The sequence below is a fragment of the Phocoena phocoena genome, chromosome 4, assembly GCF_963924675.1.
Source record: "Phocoena phocoena chromosome 4, mPhoPho1.1, whole genome shotgun sequence".
Lineage (NCBI taxonomy): Eukaryota > Metazoa > Chordata > Mammalia > Artiodactyla > Phocoenidae > Phocoena > Phocoena phocoena.
The window spans coordinates 48,863,013-48,885,113 of NC_089222.1; the positions used below are offsets into that span (position 1 = coordinate 48,863,013).

Genomic DNA, 22,101 nt, shown 5'->3' on the forward strand with positions numbered 1-22,101 from the left:
ATTTGATTTAGCAAATTTTAGACTGCCAAAATGTATATTTTCATACATTACATATAAGTATATATGTGCTTGGATATATTATATATTTTATATATGATTTATAAATGTGGCAAAGTATACATTTTAGGGACATTTTAAAATCTGCACAAGATATTAGTAATCTCATATTTTACATATTAATATAAATTAATATTTAATGGCATATGATTAATTCTATTATATATCATATAAGTTATATACAATTATATATTTTACAAATTGCATATCATATATGTTATAGATAACTATTTATTATATACAGTTGGAACTGAAATTAATCACACTTTATTAAATATTCATTTTCTTTTGTCATTTAAGCCCAAGAGGACAGCCACTAAAGAGAGTATGGACAGTTATAAGCATTCTGATAGCAAAGTAATAGGCTATAAAAGACTTTCAGATTAATTCTGTTTTGTACTGTCACAGCCTGTGTTCAACCGATTCCTCCATCAAATTGATGATGCTACCATTTGTATTTATAGATGGCAATACTGTGGGTTCTTGTTTATTATCTTATAAAGTAGAAAAATCTAGAATCTGTCAGACCAGACTTGCTGTCTAGTTTGCTATGCTTGGATCGATTCAAAGTATTATGCTTGTATTACTGAGACAGAAGAAAAATTCAGTGCACAGAGGGAAAACAAGAAAGAAAGAAAACATCATTTACTTTTAAAAAGATGAATAAGGACTCATTGTTATGAATTCCCATTTATTTTTCCTGGTCAAGCACTGGAAGTTTTATTTATGCTTAATAGACTGCATTTGGCATGTCTGAAAATGGCAGAAGTGTGAATTATGAGTGACCTTCAACCTATTCAGGAAGTTGTAATAATTGAAATAATAGAGAAATGTACTCCCTGCAAAACCTGTACCGAGAGACAACTTTTTCAGACTATTGCCGTCTTTTCACTTTGAAGTAGACAGTTGATTTCTTCCTTCCCACCTCCCAACAATCAGCCTGAATGCTTTATTTTCTATAGCTTCATTCAATTTACCAGTCCGAAGGCTAGGAAAAGCTGAATGGAACTTTAATGTTTAGAGTGTGTATAGAAGGGGAGATAAGTGACCATTTGCATGTCTGAACAAAGTCAATATTTGATATGAACACATCTGTCAGTCTTGGTGCTGCAGGGGTAACATCAAGTCCACAGAGACAACGTGTGCATATGTGCTGGCTTTAGGAAACTTGCTCTGGACCCCTGATCTTTCCATAGCAACATGGGAAACCCCTACTCAGGAGGGCAGGAGTGACAAGTTTTTAACCTCTGAAAGAAGGACCCTATTACACATTCTAATCCTGATTAGTAAGAGATAACTAAAAGTGTCTTCAGCAGGCAGAGAATGATGACAGAATGTAAAGATATTTGTCCAACAGAATGTAAGCATTATCGTGGCCAAGCTTCGCTAAAGCAAACCATCCTTAGTTTCCTTAGTTCCTCCAAAGACATAGTATCCCGAATTTGTCTTTAAGGTAACAGTCTAAAGACTATAAAATATTAACTGAGAAATGTCAGGTACTGTCTTGCTGTATCTGCTTCCAAAACAAAATTATATGTATCCACTGGCTATTTTCAGAACAAAACTACTAATGAAGGAGAAGTTCTGCCCCACACATTTTTATCTCTTCATTAAGAACATAAAGAGAAAGCCAAGTGTAATTTATCGGATGAAACAAAACAGAAAGGATTGACTGTTGACTCTAGTTTGCAAGAACAGGGCAAGTGATAAAGATACACATTATTATACCTGGAGCCTACAGGGTACCTAGCCTGGAAGCCTTGCAAGTTGTCCTGTTAAATAACCTCTAAGGATCTCTCTACAGACCCCACAAGAAATATTCATTAGCCACCTGTCTTTAATGTGGCCATTTTGTTTTGACTCTATGAAAATTGATCATTCTGAATGGTTTCAGAATGCTTGGAAAGTCAGGAAGCTAAAGATCCTCTTTGGGTTTTTTACTAGACTGGAGGTGTTTCTTGTGTTCTTGACCAACATGTTTTCCTCCTTGACGACTGGCTTGTAATGAATTCTGACAAGTATCTTTTTGGTACCATTCCAGAAATAGCTGGAGTCTGGTATGGTTGTGATGCTTTTAGATCTTCCTGAATGAAAAGTGTTGTGTACATGCAAATATTAATTACTTAGAATGTGCAGATCATCTTTTTTCAATTTACGTGGTTTGTGGGTCTTGGTAAAAATTCCTAGTCTGTGTAGTGCTATGGAAGGGTTGTGTGCTGGGCATAATTGCATGAGGGAAACTTTTCTGTGGGGAGGGGATGCTATTTGTTTTATCATGTAAATATCAAATGACAGACTCTGTCTGAGACAGTTTCATCTTCGGGTGAAGGAAGTAACTTATCAGCCAGACAGCATCCCCCCAAAGCCAGCTTAGGCACCGTTCACAAAGCCAGTCTCTGGGTATTGCCAGCTGGCATTCATCTTAAAACAGCAGAGCATAACTTTGGTATAAAAGTGGAACTTGACTTAAAAGCAAAGCAAAGAAAATGGCCAAAGCCAATAATAATTTTAACATCAAAAGAGGTCATAGAAAATGTGGACAGAAATCCTTGTAAAGGAAGAGCAAATTAACAAATTACCTGACAGTTGACGCAAACATGTTGAAAAAGTAGAGAGAGGCTAAGATACTACATTTTGCTTTTTTGCACGAATTGCATTAATTGAATGATGTAGGCATACATTTTTTTCAGTAAAAAGCCAAAGAAAATAACTTGATAACTGAGTCCATAATAAGCCTGCAATAATAATACTGTTATAGTGTCACAGCAGCCTGATAGCACCGCTGACGTGGACCCAGGGAGAGGGAAAGTGGGTGTGCCAGTTCAGCCATGATGGTCCTGGAAGCAGTTAAAACTTTATAAGGTAAAGCACAAACGAGAACAATGCCTGATCCAACTGAAAACACTGTAGAATCTTGCTGCTGTTCCTCAACGACAAGGGAGCTGGCAGAATCCCCTAAGTGGATTCTGACCTTGTATTCTCTGAAGGGCACTCCTTCTTCTAAGAAGGAGTGATCTTATTTCTTCAAACTATACATCAGGCATTAGATAATCTCTTATCGACACATTTTGTTTTCTTCAGAGGGAACAGCAGACTTCTCTTAGTCTACTTACTAAATACCAGCTGTCAAGGGCCTGTTTAAAAATGAAAGGACTTATCACCTTGTGTAAATGACAAGATTAATAATGTCTTGGGTTTCTGAGAACTTTATTCCACTTGTAGACCATGTTAGGGCAGGCCAAGAGCTTGAATGAAATTGCGTCCCTTTCTGTGATGCACACCTATAAAACGTTACCCCAAATCACATGCCCAGATCTTTCTTATTATCATGAGTGGAAAGGTAGGTCTTGTGTAAGTCGAAAAAGTTCACTTACACGAATTGGGCCATAGTGACCTGTCTGATTACAACCAAAATGGTTTCACCATGAAGAAGTATTAGAGGAAAACTTGTGTCCAGAGAGCTACTTCGTAAGTACACTAAACTTGTGAACATATCCTAGATAAGAACTGGCCTGATGTGAGGTACCTAGGGGTCTGTGGGTCCACTTGCCTTTGATCTAGGTGAAGGGTATAGCAATGTGGAGGTCTGAGGAAACTCATCAAAGGATGGAGGGAAAGGCGGGAGCAGGGTGAGAGCAAATCTAATGCAACGTGCTCCATCCACCCATCAAAATGGGTGTAAAAGTAAGATATCTACAAGACGGCAAAGAAAAGGACATCAAAATATCCAGATTTAGAAACAAACACTCAGTAAATCATCTAGGTGTTTGGCCCACTTGACGTTAAACACATGGGTGCTTCCAGATGTAATGAAATCTCTGAATAATTAATAAACCATTTTCATGCTTCCTCTACATATTTGGTCCTCTTGAGGCCCTATTCTGGAAAGAAGTTTCATTATCCAATTCTCTGCTTTTGCTTCTGCTCTGATCTACCTCCCAGTGCCAGTTCTGCATCCTCAACCAGGCATAATTCGCACCATTAAAATGTAAAGATATTGACGCATTGTCTGTCTCAGTAAAAATTTCCAGCTAAAGGCTGTGCCGCAGCAGTATAGCTATGTAACACTGTACAAAAACTTTAAGGAATAAGGGGAAAAATAATTAGGACTTCAAGGATAAAGAGCCTTGGGTGTTTTTAGTGGATCTACTATTTTATGACTGGAGTGTGACTTAATTTACTAGTGTCTCTGGCGTGGCCTTCTTTTACAAAGATAAATTACTGTAGTTAATACAATATTTTCAGGGGGGGATAAGGATATCAGTCAGAAGCTGCAGCTGCTTAGAAATTATGGTTTAGCAAGTATGCCAGTGTTTTCAGAATTTCTATCTCCAAAAACATCCCTGCAATAATTTTGAAAACATGAAATGAAAAAGACATCTAAAAACAATAAACTCAAGTCTTCTAGGCAGCATTGTCAAGAAAAAAGCTGCCACAGAGCTCACTCTGGCCTGAAAAAAAGAAATCTGCAATAAAATAACTTGCAGAAATCTACTGGAAGATTTAAACTCTGAAAAATCCCCTCAGATAAAATGCTTGTAGAGAGGTATTAGGAAAATGTTCGTTGAATAGCCTTTGCCTTTACGATACAAAACAGATTGCACGCTTTATCAGCTTTACCTGAAAATCTAAACCTAGGCTGTTTCTAAGTACCTCATCACCCCAAACAAATCAAATACAAGTTTTACCCAAGACAACGTGTTTTGACTATCCCACTATGATCAAACTGTATTATCACCTTTAGCAGACACATTAATTCTCTTTTGTAGAACTCCTTCACATCATTATAAAACTGATCCAAATTGACTAAACTTGATCTTTAATATTAGAATTTTTAAAAATTCATATCTTTGCAAAAGTAAACTATAATTTATAGCCTCCTTTTTGTTTTAGGTCATCTTTTCCCTTCTTTGTTGGATGCCCTAATTATTACAATGACTAGCTTGCAGTTGAAAGATTCCCCTGAAATTCTTCATTTTTAAAGCCCAGGACTTCTTTAAAATTCATTTTATAAACTTGAGCTCTATCTGAGAATCAGAGCAAAGAGGAACACTTTTTACAGTTTTTTGTCGCATGCTTAATTTGCTTTTGTGTGTGCAGGTGAGTTGATGTTGTTAATGTTTAATAATTACTCCTGATCCAGGGTGTCTCTTTATATCTGGGTATTAAATAATATGTCACACAGTGGGAGTTCATTATGAGATGAGTTGTGTTTATTCACCATTTGGCAGCTCCTATATTCCTCACAGAAAACAGAGTGAAAAAATAGACCTAGAGAATCTCTTTAGTCAGCTCCTTTATCATTGCACCTAGTCCAACATTCACATTTCAAAGCTGCCTGGAATTGCTAGTCTTAACTGGCTTTTAGAAAAGATGCACACATGCTTATAGATGAGTGTGTTTACAATATATGCATACACGATTTTGATGTCTGCTCTCGTTTGTCTTGTCAACTGGGTTGAGTGTGATTGTATGCATATATGTCTATCACACAAATCTGACTTTTACCTCTGACTTTCCTCTCGTCGTTTATGGGTGAACTTACTTGACCATATAATGTCAATTTCACAACTGTGTTATTTGATATGTACTCTCTTACCATCTTTGAGTTCTGCCAGCATAATACATAAGTTGAAAATGAGAACTTACAGAAATAATAGTGTATGTCTAATATTGGCCTTTTTTGGTTTTCCTGATTAACTATTTTCCCTGATTCTTCAGTTAAAATATGTAAACATGCTCTTCATTAAGATACAAAACCATAATATTTTCTTTCGAAAGCAATGCATTTTACAATGTGTATCTCAAAAGTAACCATGTGAAAATTATAAATGCCTACTCTAATAAGCAACCTAATTCATACTTAAGAACAGCAAAATAGTTTCCTTTTTTAATGAGATCACAATTCCCAAGGACAAGAGTATACTTATTAAAAAATATTAGACCCATAACTATTAAATGAAAAAATGTATTGGCCACAAGTCTCATTCTTCAACCATCTTTTCACTGATCCTACAACAGTTTTATCTGTCTAAGGAAATAGCTCCTGTTGGCAGTAAATATGGATAGCAAATAATTATTATGATATAATTACACTATTTCATCTTACAGCTGCCTTTTGAGGTCTTCCAGTTCCTTTTTTAGGAAGCATCACACGCACAATTCACTCATTTACAACACCTATGTAATTCCCACACCTACATATAGTCAGTGCTCAGAAATGTTTGTTGTTGATGGTGACTAACTCATATGACGGACTTGGGATATTTTCTGCTTACGATCAATAGCTAATTTAATAATGTTTTCATTTGTCAATAATGTCTCTTGTTTTCTTACAACAAAGGGAAAAAACAGTTGATTGGTTTATTATTTTTGATATAATGTTGAAGATTTTAAAATGATTCCCATTTAAACCTAATTTTATAATTTACTACCTCTTATACAGTTTAGTCAGTAAAAATTATCTAGTAGCTGGTAAAATGCCAAAGAATAATCTCATAACAATGATTGAAACAAAGTCTTAGACCATATGACGCTAGCATTACTTACCAACTTTCAAATGGAAACATCTAATTTAAACTTTTCTTTTTCTTGGTGGTGATTTTCATAGTAGATTTGCCAAGTAACCATTTTAATATGGTCTTTGAAACATATCTGATTTACACAACCATCGGTTTAAAAGAAATAAATGATGATAACATAACTATATTCTAACCCAACGATGTTTATAAAACAAAAATTAGCAGGTTGAAGTTCTTGTTGTTTTAAGTATTGTCATACTAAGTTACAAGATTCATAACCTCACTTTATTGGGTGCAAAATATGTTTCTTGATATTTTCATGATCTTGTTTCATAGTTATTGTTATTAAAGTTAACCTCACTGCATGAGCCTCCATAAAGCAATTTCCAGCAGTGATACTTTTAAACATTTCACATAAACAACAACAAAAAATGTTATTTGATTAATCTAAAAGGGTTTCTCGTTTATAATTAGGCAAATCAAATGCATAATCAGACAAGTTCACACGTAGATCATACATATACCACTACCTATTATTTAAAATAAAATCTATATAATATTTCAAGTGTATCACTTCCAATTTCTGCAGAAATTCAATGTTCTTGATTAGTTCAGTACTTTCTATGAATGTCTCCTTATTATGATAGCAAAGGAAAAAAAAGGTAAAGAACAGCTACTGATAAGTAGTATTCAGTTTTTAAGTCATTCAGTCATTCCCAGAAAACTAGAGCATTTATGAAGTTTACTAACACAAAATGAAAAAACTACCCAAGAAAGAAGTACTGAAAATGACTTTATTCTGCATCTTATATTTGGGCATTACCTTTCACCATATTGACAAACAGGCCACAAGGGTCTACTGAAGCTCACTGTTATTTTTATTCTTCAGGCTTCACTGATACTTTAGTGCTCTCCAAGAAAGACAAGAAAATCTTTACAACATACCTGATCATTTATCTGGCATGCAACGAGGTTGTGCTGATCATAACAGCCAGCGAACCTGATGTACTTGAGCCAGCTTCCTACATCTGGTTGACTAGCATCTATGCAGAACTTCACATTGCAAAACTCATCTAAGATCTAGAAGGAAGAAGACGAGAACAATCAATTTCCATTATCAGTTCATTCATTAGAATGGTTAATTGCTTGAAAATATTTTATTCAAATGTATGTTTCCTCCTTTGAATCCTTAAGAGAAAAAAAGTCAGACAGCATGCATATTAATAAAGAAGGAATAATAATAAGTTATCTTAGAAGTGGCAATGTACTGCCTTTAAAGGAACAAAGCAATTGTAAATTATTACAAAAAATGATTAGCTGGCTTTAAAAATGCTCGATTCCTTGTTATGAATGAATGAGTGCTATTGCCTTAATTTTATCCAATGTGATTTTTATGAAAAATAATATTGAACAGCATATATTAACATAATATTTCTAAACTATACAAGTCAATATTTTAGGTTCAGATAATCTTCCCTTGTAAGTGTATACTTTCACAGTTTTTGCACTTTATATTAGTGCAGTTTAAAAACTTTAATCTAAATATTGTCAAATTCCTTTTCAGTTTGCATTGCACTACCGTGAAACAAATCACACCCATAATTGAAGAAGATAATAAGATTTGTCTCACTGATGCTTCCCACCAAACTGAAGAAAAACAAATGAAAATAAATAATTGGTAAACACTTGTGCAAAATATGTCAACCTAAAGTTTTAGGTAACACATGCCAATGCACATTTCAATTTTATGTTTCATAAGTAAAATACCAAAACTGGCTTGTGAACAAGTAAAAAATATGTAAGAATATTGACATAAATTGCCATCATTATATATGGTTGTGTATGTTAGTGTTGTTATTTTTCATGAGATTTTATGTTTGGCCTATGCTAAATATTAATCACTACTCAGGATACCTATTAAACAAAGATTAAGATGGAAAGTGTCCATTTTTAAGGTCTTGTCTACCGAAAGGAGGCTATTCAGATTCAATAGTAGCAATAATGTTTTATACATCAATATTAAAAGCTGCATAGTGGTTGACCTGATGGTAAATAACTAGAAAGTCTGGTAATGTTAATGTCAATCAGTTAGCGCAAACTTGAGGAAGTTTCCTATCAAAGACTAAACAATATAGTCTAGAACATTAATTGATGAATTAAATAACCCCCTCCCCGCCCCCCCCCCAGAACTCTGCTGTATCTATACCTATAAAAGTTAAAACTAAACACTCGGGTGCATAGACCAAAAGCAATTTTGCACAGAATTCAGGTAATCACCCAGTTGCAGATTCAAGTCATTAACTCACCACAAACTTCAAGAAGAAGCCCAGGACTCTGAGGGCTCTAGTCAAGAGGCATTATGAATAAGCCTTTGGCCATGAGGCAATTAAAGGGCAATAAGTAGTCCCACAATTTTAAAAAGAAAAATTGAAACATAAGATAGGAATAATAATTGACAAACAACACACACACACACACACACACACACACACACACAATCAAGTCTTTTTCAAGGAGGCCTGTTCGCACCACCACCAACAAAAAGTCTATTTTAAATATCCTCTCTAGTGAGAAGGACAGATTTTAACAATTTAATAAAATTACAAACTTTAAGTTGTTTTCTTCAACTTTCAATGCTGAGCAGCTTAAATGGCAACTTGAGATTACCCCCCCCCCCACATGTCTGGAAACATAAATAACATCTGCAATACACACTTTAAAACAGTAAAAGGTTGGGACTGTTGTTTTATTTTTTGGTTTGGTTGATATTTGCTGTTTGTTTTCTTGACTAGCCCCCCTCCCCCCCAAAAAAAGGTAGTTCTACTAACACACTAGAGAAATATTTAATGAAGGAAACAGGGTGAAGGCAGTGAAATGCAACACCAATTCCATTTCATATTTGCAGAAAGACGTGGGAAACGTATTAATTTCAAAGACAAAAATCATTTATCCCCTTAGCTTTCTAGCATTCCCTTTTTGCGAGGGTAAGTACTGCATATGCACATAAAAATTCTAGTTGTAAGTTTACTCCGTGTTAACATTATTGCCATTGCCACTGTCAACAGTGAAATTAATTTAAAAACAGGTTCATTTCCAAAGAATGTCTTTTTACATACATGTAATATGATTATTCAAATATTTCACCAAAGTATTAACTTTCTTACTCTCCGTATTCTTGCCCCAAGACAAAAGCTTAACTTTCTCCAGAAACCTTTCCCCCTTGGGTGAATTATTCGCTTCTGATTTGCTAACACAACTGCATTCGTCTCCCAAATGTCTTAATCGTCTCGGAAATCTCGAATAAAATAAAGTAACAACACATCTTCTGTCATTTCATCGAACACACTCCTGTGTTTTTAAAAGCTGTCAAGTTCCAAAGATAGTTAAAAAAAAAAATTCCCTTTAGGTGGACTTTAGAGAAAGGCCCTTTCAAAAATCCAACAGCGAAAGGAAAAAAAAAAAAAAAAATCCCCACAATCTAGCCAAAGGGTCCGAATGTGACTTTCTCGCGAAGCAGCACACGATGTTGGACAGCAAAGCTGTTACTTGGCAAGGTGGAACTCGGCCGAAAGCGGCTCCAAAGTCGCGTGGCCGGTGCCAGGAATTCAGATTTTGGCAACCCCACCTTCTGAGTCCCTGATACCGACGGACAGACACACGGAGGGAGGGGAAGGAGGAGAAGAGCGCGAGGAAAGGAGGCCGACAGCCGGGAGAGACCCACCGAAGGCCGGACGACCCACCCCGGAGACGCGTCCAGACCACACCGTTGCACAGGAGGAACAAGGAAATCGCCAGTCCCGGCAACGTAGATAAGCACAGGGCTCCGCGAGACTGCGGGCAAGTAGGAAAAGAAGGCTGGGGGGCGGGGGGCGCCCCGGAGAAGGGGTGCCAAGGCAGGAAACTGTCCCAAGTAACAAACTGTGCACATCGCCAGGACTTCTTTTTTTAAAGTGAGTTCTCTTACCTTAAGATTTCTATGGCCTCAACTCAGCAATAAAAGGCAATCACAGAAGAATTAAAACAAACAAAATAAAATAATCAGCCGCCCCCAGGTTTCCTGCACGAAAATCCTTTCATACGATCCCGAGCCACATTTCGAGATGTTAAAAAAAAAAAAGCCTCGCGTCTCGATTTCCGAATGGTCTCTGATAACTTTGTCCGTCTCTAGGATCTGCTCGCCAGGACCACGCGTTTCAGATTTATTGTCCGCCAACAGTGTATTTTTAAGACCAGAAATGAAGTCTCCTCTCGTCTGGGTGACCCGAGTTTGGTGTGTTTTGGCTTTTTTCCCCCTTCCTAAATGAGTTCCGAGCTATTCCTTCTGGTTCACATCACCTCCCTCTTTTCTCACTTTCTCTTGCTCTTATCAGCCCGATGTGTAATGAAAGTTATCTGAAACCCACTAAAACTTCTTCCACTTCTCTCTCCCAGTTCCAAGGTGGTGGTGGTGGTGCGGGGGGGGGGGGGGGGGGAGATACAAGCAGGAGGAGGAGAGTTTGAAAAGGTGGGGGGCCTGGGGAGGCGAGGGGAGCTCTAGCCCCCTTTCTGATCCTCCGCTGCGCCTTCCCCGGTCCTAGACCCTCACGGGATCGTCCCCTTTCGCAACTCGTAGCTCAGCCTCTGGGTTTCTATTTCATGAACTGTCTCTTTAAAGAGGATCTGCTCGGCCATCCAGAAAGAACCCGGGGCGAGGGAGAAAGGGAGCTATCTCCCGCCGCCCAGAGTGATCGGAAGCCAGACAGGCTCCTCTTTCAGTAAATTTTTAAAGTGACAGCAGCCTCCTCTGGCGAGAGAGGTCACAAAAAGGTCGCCAAGACTCAGTCCTATAGGGACAGACTGATTACGGATGCACCATCCCCCTTAAACATGTAGATTTCTCTGGGTAAACAACCAATGGGGAGATCTCGCCAGGCAGGATTTCTTTCCCCAGGGAAATATCCTCTGTTTCGGTGTCCTGAAAGCACAAGTGTGTGTGTGTGTGTGTGTGTGTGTGTGTGTGTGTATGTGTTGGGGGATGGGAGTAATGGGGTGGAGAAGGGCTTTCGGGGTGTGAGGGTGTGTGCACGAGGCTGGGGGTGAGGCGCTGGAGGGGGCGAGGAGGAGGTTCAGGGTGAAGAGACGCTGGCTCACGCTAACCATAATTACTTTAGAAATTCTCCGAAAACAGTAGCCTAAAAAGTTGAAAAGGACATTTCCATCTCTGTTAAGTATTTATTATTATTATTGAAATTCGTACTTTGATTTTTCCCTCCATTATCATAGTTAGGTCAGCAGACGAGCATGCTACTTTTTAAATCATTTTTCTTAGAAGAAGGAATTTAAAAATCTGAAACATTATTTGCATATAATCTGCCCAAATAGCGTATTAGGGGCTTAGAGAGGTAGACGATTGTCTGGTGAGTTTTTGCTATATTCTCTGATACATTAACTAAAACATCATGTATGCCCCAAAGTGGAATTGATAACTCAGATTATTTTTTAACTTTTAACATCATAAGTGTTGTTTTGGGGGAAGCAGTACTATATGGTGATTAATAATTTTCTAATATATATGGTCAGCTTTTATCAACACATTCCAGAAACAACATTGGAATAAAGAATATAGGGAATGCGTGGCAAAATAAAATTGTCTACGGATTTACTCCAGCCAAGCTTGGAAATTTTAGTAAAATCCATCGGTTAAATGGAAATAAACGCTTTTTATCACAAAACTCCATTCATAAAAGCAAATGGACAAAATCCAACTTCTCAGCTCAACAATGGAAAGTTAAGCAAAGTAAGCGAGTCAAGGGACACTTGAGGGGGAGGGGTGAAGAGAGACGGGATGGAAAGCGCGTTTATGTTAAACTTCATCTGCAAACGGAGACGGTACAAGTCCCTTTTTGTTTTCTCCAAGTGCAAATAGACGTGTAAATCTAGTAGATCTGTATTTCCCCAAAATGCTGATTTAAAAACAAAAATAGTAACAAAAGGGAGGGATGGGGGGAAGAAGATGACAAGAGGTGGTGACTAATTCGTTTTGGTGGCCTGTTATCTGTGACATTGAACTGTTATTTCAGATAATGGCCATTGTTTGCGGGAAAATCGCACAGCAATGGTAGGTAGGACAGGAAAAATCCTTTGTAAATAACCTAAAACCCGGTCAGATATTCCCATAGAGTTCGGCGCTTGAGAACCTTTAACAGCTCCGGGCTTGCTGCTGCCATTGATTTCCTGCCCTTCCTCAACTTGCCCATTGTAGGAGCTCCCCCGACCCTTTTTTTTTTTTTTTTTTTAAATTTAGCCATAAATTAGACCGGTTCGAGCTATGAGCTGTTCTATTTTCTTCCTGTCAGGATGAGGGATTTGTTTTATGATGCATTGTGTGTTAAATACAAGTAATCTGGGGAACCGATTGCTTCAGACAGTGCGGCCTGATCAGGGGGTCTGAAAGCTCAACGCCCCAATTCCCCTCCCTAGTCTCTGGCCCCCACCTCCTTGCCCTTTACAAAGCTGCTCTGAAAAGGAGGAAACGTCGGTGGATAAACAAAAGTTCTTATGGAATCAGTGGCAGGTCCTGGCTAAATTAGGAATCGTGGAAAGGGCCTCGGAGTTTTTTCCCTTATATTGGGTTCGGGTGGGGGAGGCGGGGCGACTTTCAAGGTCTGGGCACTTGCAGGTGCGTCAGGAGGCCGGTAGATGGCGTTGCGCCCCGAATTAAGTAGCGGCGCTGGCGGCTCCAGCCACCCAGGTGAACCCGCTGCCGCCCGCCGGGTGCCGGCAGCCGAGCTCTGCCCTCCGCCTCCCGCGCCATCCTGCGCCTTCCGGAGCCTCAAGACCGGATGGGTGCACCCTGCAGTCCAGACCCGCAGACACGGACCTGAGCTAAGGCTATTGCTACGCATGAAATTCTCTTCCTCAGATAGAGCCAAAAGAGTTAACACTTTCTAAGTCCTTGGAAGACTGATCTAGAGAGACAGGGGATTATTTAGCCTTATCATTATTATTTTATTAATGTCATCATCCTCAGTCTGGTTCTCCACTGAATAACTTGTGAGAAAGACTAAAGGACCTCGGCAAACATCAGATCTCAGTATTTCTTCTCTCTCTCTCTCTCCTCTCCCTCTCGTTCCCCCACCCCCGCCCCCTCCCCTCTTTGACTACACTGTGATAACTTCACGGACCTCGCTTTTTCCTGACGACGCAACTTGAAGTTTAAAAATGGGGTCCTGTAATCCCAGAGTAGCTAGAAGGGCCTTGATTCTCATGAAAGGAGCCTCTGGCTATTTCAATAATAACCCTTTAGGACAAGACCCTAACCTGCCTCCCCTGATCAAAAGTGACACGAAAGAGGAGCCGGAGGGCTGGAGGAAAAGGTTTTTGCAGTGGGGGGGCTTGCTTTGCTCCCCGGTTAACTGGCTCAACATCAGGAGGTCTCTAAAACAATAAACAAATACAAGGAGACAAATACCACCACCAATTCCCTTTATTCCTTGGGATTTCTGGTGAAATCTGTTTACAGTAGTTCCCAGTTACAAATTAGTCTGCAAAAGCTGCTGTCTGCTCAGCAGTAATCAGTAACATGCGTGTTCTGCAGTGTTTAGCGCTGCCCTTGAAATGGGCTATTAAAAATAATGGTTTTACTATAATCTCAAACCAGCTTTAATTTGCAAACATGTATCAGCACAGATGATCTAAGTATTAAGGGAACGGAATAGGAGAACGTACAACAACAAATGTACAGTTTAAAAGCAGAACATAGAGTGATTTGGTGGCAATGTTTTTTAAAAAGAATCATACTTTAAAAACATTTTTCCAGAAGGAATGATTGTTTTTTCTGCCCTGTTCTGTTAATTGTTGTTTACCAGGAAAAAGGCATTGGAAAATATGAGGTTTGAGTGTGACTTGATAGATTTTCTGGGAGCTGTAAAGATCCCCCTTTGGCTGATGGCAGGGCTGGGGTGGGAGAGGTTAATGTGTTTTCTTCCTGGTCTGAAAAGGGCATAAACCCTCCTCAGGCCCCTTCCTTCCTCCCCCATCTGCGTGGATTGCAGAATCTTTAAAAGGCTCAAAGATTTCCAATAAGGCCACTGGCTCTGCCTTCATTGTGTAACTGTTTATTTAAAATAAGTCAATATATTAGTTAAAGCAGTAAGAAGTTAGTACTCCAGTATTCAAGTGATTCCCACAAGACTGTAAGCTGATGCCTCTTTTAAGCCTTAAACTTCATGGTTGTCCCAGAAGTAAAAGTTCTGCTAATGGAGACCCTATGGGCATGGTACATTCCAGCACATCATTAAAGGAAAGAAAAGCAGTCCAGCCAAAGCCAGATGAAATGACTGCACTGTCCACTTTTAATAGGCTTCCTGTGGACAAACAACCCTGTAACACTCTACAGAGGACAATATTTAAAAACAAGACAACTTGCTGGCAGTTTTCAATACCATAAAGTTAATAAAGTATGTTCCCATTCACCCTGACATTATGTTTTTAGTTTATAGAGGAAGGCACTTTATAACCTCAGCCTAAGTAAAGTTCCCTTAATTCTGTAGATTTGGGTTTCTTGAGGATGCTAAATATACACTGAGCTCCAAGCCTGACATTTTTGTTTTAACACTGTTTTGTTTTGGGGGGTTTTGGTGGGGTTTTTTTAATTTGTTTGTTTTGTTTTTTGTAGCTTTTCAAGAACATACAAGTGCATTTTTACATTTCTCAAGTTCAGTTTCATTCATAGAGATCCTGTTAAATCCTGTTGCGTACAGCTCACGTCAAGAAGCATGAAATAATCTGAGAAATTGACATTTGGCTGAACAATAACTGTTTGCTAATTAAATTAGCTTCATGTATGGATATTGATGTGTGTTTAAAAAGAAAATCAATGCTTCCTTTTCCACATCAGAATCGGATTTTGTAAAATCTTACCTAACTTAACTGATACAAAGCTAAGAAAAAAATATAAGTACATCTTTAGGACTCAAGAGATTTCCCACTGATTCGCATATAAATATTTCTCCCAATACAGAAACTCCAATTTGTCTCTCCTCTTTCCTTCCCTCCAAATTCTTGACCACCTACAATTCCTTCTGTCAAATCTTTTTACTTAATAGGTAAGCCTTGTAATGAAGAATCACATTTAGGCAAGATAAACTAGATTGGGAAGCCACGGAATCAAAGGTAATAATTTGTTTAATTTTAATTTATATGTTTTAGTCAGGGGAGTATTCCACAAGCTTGGCTCCCTAAACTTAAAGATGAATCCTGTCATGTTGGGTAGGTAGACCCAGCAAAAAAAAACGGTCATGCACAATAAGAGTTTACAAATAAAAAGTGCTCTGGATGTCCGGTCACCAACGTACATTATTACCACTGCTCAGGAGAGATATTTCTGGTCTCTTTTGATGGACTTTGTCTTTTTTTTTTTTTTTTAACTCTATGGGGGTGGGGGAACTGTTAAAAGAAAGAAAGAAAGAAAGAAAGAAAGAAAAGAGGAAATTAAAGGTAAAAAAAAATGTAAATAAAAAATTTCCCTTGGTCTGGAAATGGGCCCGACTGAAAGCATGTTAATCTCCACCTCAGTAATTTGGTTCTCCAGGAGAAGACAGAAGCCCTGCTGCTGTGCCCTGCACTTCATAAATCACATCTTTATGTGGACAAGGTCAGGGCACCTAACAGCTCAGACATGGGCCTTCGCAGTGGCTCGAGGATTCAGGCATGTTTACTCTCCCGCCTGGCTCTCCGAGGAGTAGTCCAGCACGCTTCTAATTACTTTTGATTATTTTCATTTGCTGGGGTCAGTCTGGCTTGCCAGGACTGCTGGAGGGTTGATTTCCTACAAATCTTGATGTCTTTGTAGGACAGCCTTGTGTGCGTTCAGAATTAGCACCCCGTTATTGTCCCTCCAGCATGGGATCCCTCCTAACAGATACTGTGATAGAAAAGTTTCCCTAGTGAATCATTACCTACTTCCCTTTTTATTAATTGACTACGCGAACATAATCACCTATCTGATCTTTTTTAAAAAATGCAGATGACTTTCTTAACAGATGAGTATTTTATAGTATATTTGCCCAGAATAAACGTGATCCTTTTTTTTTTTTTTTTTTGCTTCGACTTTAAATATATTTAGTAATGATGGCAGCTCTTTGGAAACTGAGATGAAATACTTTGTTCAGACAACAGCTCTAGTGAATAAATTATTATACTCAAAGATTTATTTCCAAAGCTCCAATTAAGGCTGCCATATTTAAAATATTTTTTGTTGGGCTATTTTGATGTATTTCAGTCCTAAGCCATTATGCTGAGTGGTTATTTTGTGGCTAAAGCACAGCAACAAAACAAATTTGTACAAAGTTTAAATGAATACACTGTGATAAAATGAAAACTTTAATAAAATATGTCGTAGTAAAATTTGGTAGAGAAAAAGAGTCAAAATATCATTATTTTTCTCTCCCTTATCCCTCAAAAGTATAGATGTTTAATACAATGATGTGTACGCCTTAAAAGATACGTTCAAGAAAAAAATGACGAGGAAATAAATATCCACAAAGCGGAGATAAATATTCATGAAAAAACACATCAACCTGGTTGTTCAGACAGTAAGCATTTTCAGATCACTGAACAAAAATTACTATAATCTTTTTTATTTTATAAAAGATAACTTGGATCTTGATTATAAGTTGTCCCAAAAAGCCAAATCTCTCATTCTTCCTAACTTTAGATCAAAGAATTAAGGTCCTAAATTAAGGCTTTAGGAATTAACCTCAACTGCTAGGAATTAATTTTTTATTATTTTATCAATTAAGTCAATTTTTCAAGACAGCATTTAGCACATTATGTAATAAATCCACAGTCAGCTTCTTTCCAGAGGCTTTAGGAACACCATTTCAGAGTGCTTTTAGACGTGTAATCTTGTGGAAGAAGTGAGTTGGAAGACCTTTCTCTGCTCCCATCTCTTCTCCTACCTGTTTGCCTTTGGGTAAGTCACTTAACCTTTGAGTCGCTTTCTATGAAAGTTTCACAATATCAGCCTAATAGGAGTGTTGGGAAAATAAATTGGGTAATATGAGTGTGAACTGCTCTGAGTTCGTGGGAACAGGTCAAAACACCAAGTTTCACAGTTTTTGTGTTTGTGTAATGGGTTAGACTAGACTTACATACACACACAATGAGGAAGATAGTCTGGTTTGTACTTTAGGGAACAGCAAAGTATAAGTATTTTTCTATCCTCTTTCTTCCATTCCAGTGTCAGTTGCCCTAATCCTTACCCTGACCTATGGAAGAGAAGAATTTTAAGAAAAATGTTTTTTTTCTCTCAAGCTGTGCTATCCCCGAAGATGTCCGTCTTTGCCTGGCTTGCAGCTGAGCTTGCTCTGTCCCACCCACTGTGTTCTCTGCCAATCAGTAAGTGGGAGAATTCTGAGACAGAGGTGAAATACCACTGAGATCCGAGAGCCCTAAAAACCAGGGTAGGAGGCCATGTACACACACACACACACACACACACACACACACACACACACATCCAGACTAGTTTTCGGTCAATATTCATTATCAAGGTCCAGAAATGTATTCTCTGCAACGTCCTCTGGTGGACTTTAAGTGTCAGTACGTTAGGAACTGGGTTTCTCTCATTTGCCTCTATTGCCCAGATCCTAACATAACGTCAGACATGGAATAGGTATTCAGTAGGGGTTTGTTGAAAAAAATGTATTGGGTCCTTCCTTGATTTTCATTCCTATGTAGTCTGGATGCTTAGCTTGGATGCTTGTTACCTCTGGTCTGAATGATGACAATGACTTCCTATTCTGACCATCACTCACCCACCCACTAGTTTATGCTCCACACTTCATCTTCCCAAGCATCAGCTGTTGTTACTCACTCCCCTGGTCAAAATTCTTCAGTGGGTTCCAGTTGCCTAACAACTCAGTATAAATTCATCGTATTTTTTGAAAATGAAATGAGGTAATGTATGTAAATTACTTAGACTCATGCATGACACCTAGCATATGGTCAATGAAAAAATAGCTATTATTATTATTGGTATTGCCAATATAATTATAATTTTAATCATTATTGTTCCTCAGCCTATAATTTATTTTGCCTTCATTATCTTGGATGAAATCTTATCTATCCTTCAAAGCCACCTCTTTTTCTATGACCACTGGTCCCTAACTACCAGGTTTGACCTTTTCATCTTTTATCCCAAATCGTCTCCTGGTTGATAGTCAGTTCTACCTTACGTTACAGTTGTATCTGTAATGCTCTTCAGTAGGCATTATTAAAATTGTCAGTGGTCCTCCTTAAAGGGTTGTTGTAAAATTCTTAAGGATGGAATCAAGTTTGATTCATATTCACATCTTGAATAGCATCTTTTCAGAATAGGCTAAACTACCTTTGAACTGCACTGCAAGAATCAATTAATTATGGCCAACTGTATCAAGAATTGTTATATTTAATATCTAAGGAAACTGGACTATTTACCACTGTTCCCCCATGGGAATCAATTGATGCACTGGTAATTCTCTTTTAGGGAATCTAGAGATAGAAATTTCTACCACTGCTGCTTCCCAGGAGTAGCACTTTATTGCATCCCCCATGCACCCATACTTGTGTTTCTATACCCACTATCTGAGTTGGCCCTTTACCTGGGTACCAACCCAGGACAATATCTGGGATGCCTCCCTTTTCCTTATCCCCAGTGAGCAGTCATTGGCTATTACATTGTTTCTTTAGGGCCCTCACCTTCCCACTGGCACTGGCCTGATGCAGGCCCTTGTCATTTTAGGCCTGAATTCTGTGGCATCTTTACACGAAAAATTAGTCTTCCTGAGTAACAAAGTTATGACAATGTTTTGCTTTACTTGAAAACAAAAGCTAAAAAAGAAAAACCACACTAATAAAAACCCTAATTGTTCCTAATTTGCTAGAAAATAAAGCTCCTAATTCAAAATGCAATCTTCTCTGTAAGTGGATGTCAAATTTATCTTTCCAGGCCCATGGTCTGATTCTTCCCTCTAAACAAATCTAAGTTCTGGTTAACTAGGGAGATGAGTAGAAGCTCTTGGCCCTTTAACTGTGTTCACGCAGGCCCTTTGCTTTACTTATCTCTGATACTCAGCGCATTCAGGAGATGAAACAAAAGCTCAAGGAGGAGAAGTCAGAGTTCTATCTATCAAGCTCATACACAGCTCTCCAGGCTCCTTTCCTTGAAATTCTTACCGTGCTCATTATTAAAAACATTCACTTGTCAGTCATCATATTTAGGGTCATTGGGGATATTTCTGTCATCTGCTGATCTACTTCTAAGTTGTTTGATGGCAAGAAATGCACTTTACACCGGCATTTTCTCATCAGTGACTTGTTACCAGGTATTCTCTGAAAATGTGTTCCATGGTCAAGTGAGGTAAAGATAGCTCCATCTTGGAGCTTCACAATAAACATTAATGTGGTAAATGCTCTAAGACTCTAGAAGTCTAAGAAGTCCTTCAGTGAAGAAACCTATTTTGGCTTGTTTAATAGAGCATCAATAAAGATAGTTAAACATGTACGAAAGCCCCTTTTCCCTTCCACTGAACACCTAAGGGGAACAATTTTGGAAATAAAGCTTTTTATTATGTTGCATCTGTTTCAGCAAAGCTGATACTAGTAAAAACTGCTAAGTATTCCCTAAATATTTTTCTATTAATTGCTTTCAGTCTTAACCAAAAATGTTACTAAAAAATAGTGCTGGATAAAGAGAGACAAAATCAAGCCTCAGCTTTTCATTCAGCTTGAAAGCATTTGGAAGGTCTATCAAACTCACAGAGAAAGGAGGTTATCAGTAAACTCTCTCCAACTGATCCTTTGCCTGTGAACTGTTGTAATTTTACTTGAGTATCTGGTATGAGAACCTTCCAAAGAAATGTGTATAATTTCCTTTCAAAATCAACCCACACCTTCCTATCCTCTTCCATTATAAGCCCTTCTAAAGCACAGATTTTTACCATGGGCATATTTACACACAATGTTTTATACTATTTAGGCTCTTCTTAATAAGATTTGGCATTATCTAGATATATATTTCCCCAGGAGAAAGAAAAGCAGTCATTTAATCTTAGTCTACCAAAGCCTGAATTAAACATTTAAGAATTAAACTGGCCTTTTCTCCAGTTTTGGATATTGGATTCCTGTGTTGTGCCTGCCAATGGCTGTCTAACTGCTAAACTTAGTGGACATTAAATCAGATGGCATACAAAGTTACAGGAATTTGATCTTTATATAAACCACAAACCTTGATGAACTAACATTGTTCCAGATGAATTAACTACCATCCTGCGGAACGGAACATTTCGCAGGAGCAACCACACAGTCTCCTCTGTAAAGAGCACTAATGGCTGTGATTAATTTGTGATCTATTGAAAGTGCTTACTCCAGAATTAAGTACCGGTCAATTTCCAAGATGCAGATTCTCAAAGGTATTTGTGTTTTGGTATGTAGTTCTTGACTGGAAAACAAATCTAGGCTTGCTAATGCAGTGCCTACAACTAGAAAGGAGAATGCCAGAAGGGACATAAATACTTAAGAAGAAAAGAAGAAACACACTTTGATTCACACATAATTTCTCTCCCCGTGTGATCTGGACTATCAATTTACAAATAAACCATGGAACCCAGTCATGAGATGGAGAAAGTCAAAATTATAAGGCTAGGATGATAAGATCGAAATGGCTATAGATTTTAAATTTTAAACTCATGCTTTTGTGTAATATTATGTTGTATCTAATACAGTTTTATATTCTTCCCTCTTCCACTCTTCCAAGAGCTAGCCAAGTTCATATGTCCTCAAAAAAAAGAAGTTGGCTGAATCAAATTTAAATGATTCACTAAGTCTTTTAGCATGTTCATTTGTATTAATTCTGTGGGTTTTGTTGTCACTGCAGAAATTATCATAATAAATGTTTATCATTTCCTATACATATCTCTTTGGTAACCAATGCTGGAATATTTCAAGAAAGTCATTAAAAGTCTTTATAAAATATATTTTGCTACATTTCAGTCTTGGAAAGCCCAGTGGTGTTGTAACATAACATATACACATTCAAGTTACTAATGTCCAACTATTGTGAACAGATAGAAAGAGGGAGATGGAGATGGTGAAGAGAGAGAGAAAAAGAGAAAGAACAAGAACGAGAATGAGAATGAATGATCCTTTATCCAGAAAAGAGCATCAGATGGAGAAAGAATCATCTGTTTCCTCAGTAGGAATCAGTGTTTAAATGCATTTTGTATTGAGTATCTTGTTGCATTGAGTGTGACTCTTAGGTTTAGAGATATGTATTTTTCACACCATGCAGCACCTGAATGCAAAAACACCACTTTCTCCAATGCTCAACCAAAGCCAAGGTGATCTATGTCCATACTGGATGGTTTAAAGGCTGAGCAAGGGAAATTTTGATTACACTTGATTTTCAATTACTGGTTCACTGCAGAATCTAAGCCCTCAGTAAAATGCAAATTTGCTGAATTTGGTTTAGACTTTGAAAAGTATTCCATAGCAGTGATGAAAC

General features: G+C 38.0%; 1 protein-coding gene across 3 annotated transcripts in view; it reads right to left on the minus strand.

Annotated features, from left to right (window-relative positions):
• The window catches only part of MECOM (MDS1 and EVI1 complex locus), a 285,173-nt gene that overhangs the window by 51,474 nt on the left and 211,598 nt on the right, over positions 1-22,101 (minus strand). For all 3 annotated transcript variants that reach the window (XM_065877048.1, XM_065877047.1, XM_065877046.1), the window contains exon 2: positions 7,524-7,658. In XM_065877048.1, coding sequence (XP_065733120.1) covers positions 7,524-7,658 — 135 coding nt within the window. The remainder of the gene's footprint in view (positions 1-7,523; positions 7,659-22,101) is intronic.